At 38.5% G+C, this 7,555-nt stretch overlaps 1 protein-coding gene across 1 annotated transcript; it reads left to right on the top strand.

Annotated features, from left to right (window-relative positions):
* The first annotated feature begins 3,257 nt into the window (after positions 1-3,257).
* LOC102708439 (guanylyl cyclase 1) lies at positions 3,258-6,683 on the top strand. The gene is made up of 9 exons (XM_006654432.3): positions 3,258-3,754; positions 3,924-4,051; positions 4,580-4,691; positions 4,769-4,843; positions 4,938-5,026; positions 5,437-5,498; positions 5,598-5,670; positions 5,951-6,026; positions 6,259-6,683. The coding sequence occupies exons 1-9, from the start codon at positions 3,620-3,622 to the stop codon at positions 6,319-6,321; spliced, it is 813 nt and encodes a 270-aa protein (XP_006654495.1). The 5' UTR covers positions 3,258-3,619; the 3' UTR covers positions 6,322-6,683.
* Positions 6,684-7,555: the final 872 nt, after the last annotated feature.

The following is a 7,555-nucleotide window of genomic DNA, read 5'->3' as shown; positions in this document are numbered from 1 at the left end:
AAATATCTGCGACCAAAATATCAAGAGCAAAATATCTGCCGGGTCGCTTTCAAGTCTACCCAGATCAAGCTATTTGGACTGGGCCATGTTTGGGCCACTTTAGGCTGTCACATGTTGTTGTGGTGGACGCACCTAAAGTGGGTCACACACACAACAAACGCTGAATGTGTTGCGGTCACGACAAAAAACAAAACGCCGGAGTTATCCATCAGGTCTCTTTTTACTCCACGTCTCGATTATGATTTATGACCGGCACAAACGAACACGGCACAACGCAAAAGGAGCTAGTCTCGTATTTAAGGATAACTAGGTAACCGAGCTAAACAAGTTTTACGGGGATAAAACGTCTTTCTCGTCTCATAAAACTCCCTTATTTAATGACTCTGTCAAATCAATAATTTTACTAGTATGACATCCTATTAATATAACATCCCTATTAATCATGTATTAACACTAGCCAACCGAGCAGCATACCAACCAAAGCATTGCCGTATATTACGTGTTTGGAGTTACTGCTAGTTGATTACTACTACGTAGTACCGGATATTGTTTTGTCAGAAGCTACACGTGTTACGTGTAGTGTAGATGGGGGTAGATCCATTTCTGCGAGTACTAGAGTAGTATTTCTGCGAGATCGCGCTAGAGAACTATGGATTTGGTCGAAATCGTATTTGGTTCAGATAAGGTGGCCCCATTAATACCGTGATGCGTCAGTCGTAATACTGTTAACGCTTTTCTATCGGAACAAATTAATATATGACACTACTCCGTAATTAATTTGAATCATATGCTCTACTAAGTTTATCCCAAAATAAATATTCAGTTATAATAAAATTACAAGAAGAGAAAAATTAATCTAAATGTGCTTATTAAATGACATAGCCGGATAGTGCCCATTTATTCGCTTAATAATTTTTATGAATTTTCTTAGTTTATTTTCCAATATTTACTTTTAGATTGCTAAAAATTTGTATATAAAAATTTTACGCATAAATTATTTTTTTAATAGTTAATGACTCGATTCACTTATGATTATTTTTCAATGAAATAATTAGGCCTAAGTGTTCTAAGTGGAAGGGTGGTGGAGGGTAGGGTAGAAAAAAATTAATTATTGTGGCGGAATAATAATGTTTTAAAGCGGTCATTTATTTTCAGATAAAATTTAAATGCAAAATGATCATTTAGTTTAGTACCGATGCAATGTTAATTCATCATCTTTTCATTTTTGTTTATGTTTATAAACTAAAATTTAACTTTCCAAACTTAAAGTTAGAGTTAATTTTAAAGTTTTTTTTCACCGAAGTCTATTTTTATAATTGGCTTTTAGATAGTTAAGAATACATATATAAAATTTTTAATTATAAATATATCGTTTGCTATGCAATCATCTAAGTGTTACAGTACACGTTATTGTAGACGTCTATATACATCCGATGGTGGAGTAGTTTGTTTACCCCTTTTAAATGGTTATATTAAGCGAGCAGCCAGAGCCGTATATGGCTGCATTTTAATTTGATACAAAACCTGCTAACGTACTTATAAGCTAAAATTTAATTTTTTAATCTTAAATTTAAAATTATTTTTAAATTTTATTATTAAATTTTATTTTTCAAAATTTATTTTAAATCGTATAAAAAATTTTATTTTTAAATATACCGTCTCACAGCGAGACTCTTGAGATTACAGCAAAGAGAACAGATTTTCAGTCATGTTTCTGTCTTTTGGAAAAGAGAAACACGTCTCCTTCGCCCTGTGACTGATGTCACTGATCGCCGTTCTTCAAGCAGGGATCACCGCTCAAGGCATTGGTCGCTGACTCGCTGTCACGGGCTCACTGCACTAGTCTGAATTCATTAGGGCATCAGTTTCTGGCGATTAGATGGAAAAAACGAATTTAATGTCACTGCACTAGTTTGAATTCGGTAGGCTCCATTAAATTATTTTTTTTGTCCTGCATCTTTTCCACCTATTTTCTGTTAAAAGGGGGAAAAGTCCTCTTTACTCTCCTAAACTAATTTAATGGACCACTTAATCTTTTTTGGCTTATTTTGCATCATAACCTATTGGAAAGTATAGTTCAATCCACTATTTCATAACATTTTTTTGTCGCTATTGTTAATATAAATTCTACTGAGCCATAGATGACACCGTTATGAAAGATATATATTTTTTTCATTTTTTCTTGACATGATTGAACTTTAAAATATTGATGTTTAGATTAATCTAAAGTACTTCCAACATACGTAAGCAGATTAAACAATAATAAAAGATTGGCGAGATGTAATTTATAATGTGTCTATCATCATAGAAAAAATTAGTGCGAAATATGACTAATATATATAGAGAAAAAGCTCAAGAGATTAAAGTAAATCATTTTCAATAGTTTAAAGGTGTAAAATGAGCTGACAAATAGTTTAAAGTGGTGAGTTCTCCATGACATAGTTCGGGGTGTTAAAATGAACGTTATTCTTAAAGTGTAACATTTTATGCGTATAGTAGAATAACTGATGCTACAATGATTTTGCTTATTAATTTTACTATCTTGCCTTGCCTGTGGATGTGATAAAAATATATCAACTTGATTAAGTCATATTCCATTAATAATATTTTTATAAATTTTTATACATGCAATTTTGTCTATATAGTAGGAATTTTCTAGATATATTGGTCATCTTAACGCAAAAACAAAAATATATGTATCCATCCATCAACCAAACCAAACCTAACCTCGTACAACTCAGACTAAACCAATACAAGAAAACAGATGACTGCATGTATTGCGCACGGTCAAACAAAACTCAGCCTAAATATAAGTATAAGAGGTGAGCCAGGCTAGAAGTATGCCTAATCGTGATCCATATCATCGAAACCAAAAGAAAAGAAAGAGAAAAAAACAACAAAGGCATGAATTACGTGACAAAGCTCCCACTGTTCCCTAACCAAATAGGCACAGACCAATCCCGGGCCCCCCACAGCACAACCCGTCTCGGATATAGATAGATCGATCTCACCCGTCAGCCACGCCGCAGCCGCGGCGCGGTGGCCGATGGATAGAGCAAAAATCTCCCTACCGGCCCAACCCCCGTCCCTCTCCTCCTCGTCGTCTTCCCCAACCCCTCCCTTCCCCTGCCAATCCCTATCCTCTCTTTCCCCCCGACGTATGCTGGCTGCTGCTGCTCCTCCCACCGGCAAGGCCGTACAGCCCAACGACACCTAAAAATTACGGCGGCTTCTGGAAGGAGAGGCGACGAGGAGAGGGGGGGGGGGGGGGGGACCCGCGTTTCTTAAAGGCGCCGCGCTCCGGCGCAGCTCCCACATCCCACCGATTCTTCTGGTGACGCGGCCCCCCCGTTCTCTCTCTCTTTTTTTTAATAATCCACCACGCAGCAACGCGAAGCCCAATCATTCCCAGCGTCGCCGCGAACGCGCGATTGTTCCAGCATCCTCCTCTTCCGTCCTTCTTCTCCTTCTCTTTCTCCTCCCCACCGGCGCGCGCCGAGCACTGCTGGGCTTGGGTTCTGCTTGGCTTGGCTTGCCCCCCTTCTGCTGCTCCGGCGAGAAAGCGAGGTCGGGACTCCTGGCGCCGCGCGCGGCGGGCGAGGGGTCGGTTGATGGTGCCATGTGGCCCCTCGGGTTCTTCTCCGAGAGGCTGTTCAAGGTTGTCGGGGAGGGGGACGGCGGCGAGGGGGCGGAGGACTCGCCGCCGCCCACTGACGGCCGTGTCCCTCTAGCACGCCGGTCGTACTACGTCAATGTCAGTTCATCTCCCTCTCTCTACATATCTCTTTATGGTCGCGTTCAATTATTGTCGCGGTGTCGGTTGTGTGATCGATCCTGTGTTTCCTCGGCAGCTCCGTTGCTGCAATCGTGTAACTGTTGCTGTTAATCTGACGAGTTTTGGGTTCGTGCACTGGTGATGGTAGGTTCCGCATGTGCAGCAGGCGTTCACATGGGACTGCGGCCTCGCTTGCGTGCTCATGGTATTGAGGACTCTCGGGATTGATTGCTGTGACGGCATTGCCGATCTCGAGAAGCTCTGCCGCACCACGAGGTTCCCTCTACGACTAGATTATTACTTCGGTTTTGAGTATATATAACTTAAACACGGGGGACACTTCTCCTTTGCTAATGAGAATTTGGTACCATGAATCATTTATTTATTCATGGATAACTATTCTACTACTACCTTTTTATTGTAAAATACATAGATAATAAACAATGATTGCTCGGTCAGGTCATGAATGACCACTTCATTGTTTCCACGTTTTGCAAGGCATAATCACACTTATCTTGTGTAGTCGATGCTCTTGACAGCTAATCCCATTATCCATGGGTCTTAGGCAGAAATTGATTTTGGAGAAATAAGAAAATCTGCATTTGAAGTGTATAGGACAAATAATTTGTGAGCACACTAAAAGTGAGAAATATTCGCAGACAGAGTACATTTTGCACTGGAATCATTACCGAGATTAGCTGGACAGATTATTTAAAATTCTAGAACAGAATTTTATTTTAGCCTATTAAAAATGTTTATAGCCTGTGTGATGTACTAACACTCTGACACTTCTGGGTTGTGCAGCATATGGACAGTTGACTTGGCATATCTGTTAAACAAGTTTTCAGTTTGTTTTTCTTTCTTCACTGTGACTCTAGGAGCAAATCCGCAATATTCTGCTGAAACTTTTTATAGGGTATGAATTGTAATTTAATGCTACCAATTCCTCTGAATTTCACTGTGGTAACGGTTCAAAAACAACAATGTTGATAGGAGCAATTGCAAGAAGACATTGATAGAGTGGATGAGCTGTTTGGCAAAGCGTTTGAAGCTGGAATTACTATTCAAGTAAGATCACGGTGCAAATCATTAAAATTGTCTATTTGATGTACTTCTCACGTTGTTTTCTTTTTAATTTTTTGCTATGTGTGGTCATTCTCAGTGCAGATCCATCAGTGCATATGATATAGCTTTTCTACTCTTATCCGGGCAATGCATTGCTATCGCACTAGTGGACAAAACAAAACTAAAGTAAGGGATTTTTTGTCACAGTGAGATGAAATATACTTCTGCTTATACTTTTACTCGTTTAAGCCAGTTCCTTACATTTGTCTCTGGTGTTTGGAATAATCAACAATTCACATAAGCAAGTTGTCCAATGAGAACTGATATGGGTGGACAAACTTACTCGTGGTACTTATGACTTTACAGAGCATGACCAATGGATTATTTCTGAATTCTGTTCCCAGATTTACCTGGGATTGAGGGAATATCACAGAGAAGATCACAATTCTTAATAAAATGGTTTATAATGAATTAATTTTATATCCATAATGTTTCTACAATTATTAACAATTGTTCCTTCATTTCATTTTGAAGTGGACACATATCATTTATAATGGGCAATAACAGTGTATTAGTACCTTGATTTTGTGATGCAGTTCCTCATGGATGAATGATCTACAAGATATGCAACAGTTCAGTGAGGATTCAGATTATATGGGTAAGTTACCCACTTACTGTATGCAATGCAGTGCAAAGGACTGTTCTGAATGATCAGTGTAAATGTAATTGACCTGGTTAATACTGTCTTCCTTTGCAGGGCATTATGTTGTAATATGTGGGTACGATGCTGATGCTTGTGAATTTGAGATAAGGGACCCCGCCAGTTCAAGGTACTTAATATACACTTGTATTTTGAGATGAATTAACTGCACTTCTTAAGTAGCTTCATGCCGAAACGATCGGTACTAGAAGCAAGGATCATTTGGTGTCATGTAACTGTTTTATGTGCTTCATGGCATAGCCCATTTATATTTCTGTATGATTAGCAAATATTAGTGGCACCATAATTTTACTGAGAAACTTATGTCTCTGCTGTTTTTGCCCAAACTTTATGTGCATGACAGCATGTCTCTATTTACCTTAGTTACAGTTATTTGCTGATTCTTTCAGACAGCGTGAAAGGGTGTCAATGAAGAGCTTAGATCAGGCCCGCAAGTCCTTTGGAACAGATGAAGATATTATTTTGGTAGGAATTCTATTATTCATATTTGAGTCTTGCATATTAGTAGCAAAAATGGTAAAATTATATACATGGCACTCTTGAGTTTACATTACTTTCACAATTACTATTCAGCATATTGCACGTTTATACATATATGTATGCAGTTCATATAACATGCTACATGTCCACGATAGGGTACTTATTTGAGCAAAGCCAAGCCAACGATTTCACCACTGATTTGCGTGGTGTTTTACAGGTTTCTTTAACTGGAAAAAATGGAATGAAGCTATCGCGTAAACTCCTAGTCGGCTCCTTGTGAAATCCTTGCCAGCTCCCTAGTTCTATGTGTATATCTTATTATCTTGTACATGCCACTGTAGTTATGATTGTCATTAAAGTCCTGTATGTAGTTCGCGATCATTCTTATATCTATAGGAACTGTGAGCTAGTGAAGTGCCCAGTTAGGTTTGTTAGCTCATGGCTTACTCTACACTGAAGCTGCAAAGGACGCAGCAGCAAAAATGCTCGGCAAGAACTGCTCTTATAAGCAAGAGCAGCTTCTGTAGCGAGCAAAAGTCATACCATCGTTGCCTGGCAGAGATGTATCATATGTAAATATATCCTTACATATCGTGCCCATGTGTATCCTGATGCTTGAATCCTCTGCTGAAAATTACAAACCATCAGTCCATCACACATGGTCACCGACTGCCTTTTTTCTGAACTTTTTTTACTGAAATGTAAAATAGGGATGCAACTGTGCATATATATTAGTATTAACTTTCAGACCAAAAAAAACAATGTGTTGAAAGAGAAGAACAAGACTCTTCAAACTCTGCCCCACTGCTTTGACTTGCAAATTATTTATTGGTCACAAGCCAACCAGGAGCCCTGGACATATCAGCTGGAAGCCTAGATTCTGAAGTTTTACTCGCGAAGGAGGTACGTGCGCGCATTGCAGCTGTGTCTACAAATTGCCGCGTCCAAAAATTTAGACCTGTCAGTCGTAACTTTGCAGATGATTAATCTTATCTTTTCGTTTTTTATTATGCTTATAAGCCAAAAATTAAATTCTTAACAGTTAATTTTGAAGTTTTTTCTTCGAATCTTATTTCTCAGCTATATATATATTCATGGATTAGTTATCGTTTACAAATATGTTGTTTAATTTTTTTTTCTTTGATATTGCATACTTGAACCACAAACTTCGAACAACACAAGTAGTAATTGGAATCATATACAGCTTTGCTGAACTCTATTATTTCAAATATTTCCCTCCTGTTCATCATTTCGAGGATCAAAATTCTGCATTTGTGCTTTTAGCTTGCCAATAATGCACCATCCACAAGCCCTGGAAAGATAATGGCAGAATGGAACCGAATAGCCCGAGCTATGGATTGTAATTTGATATTTTGGTCCTTTTTGAAAACTTATTATATAAATAGACGTCTGAAAAATTTATTACACAGATGTATTTTTTTACCGCGCAAATGTTACTAGCACCGACATTGAAATACTCCGGCCATGTGAGCATGACCTATAACGCTTGGAGG

Source organism: Oryza brachyantha, chromosome 5 (assembly GCF_000231095.2).
Source record: "Oryza brachyantha chromosome 5, ObraRS2, whole genome shotgun sequence".
NCBI classification, from domain to species: Eukaryota; Viridiplantae; Streptophyta; class Magnoliopsida; order Poales; family Poaceae; genus Oryza; species Oryza brachyantha.
The sequence above is the reverse complement of the archived record's forward strand: the minus strand, read 5'-3'. Positions and strand labels throughout refer to the sequence as shown.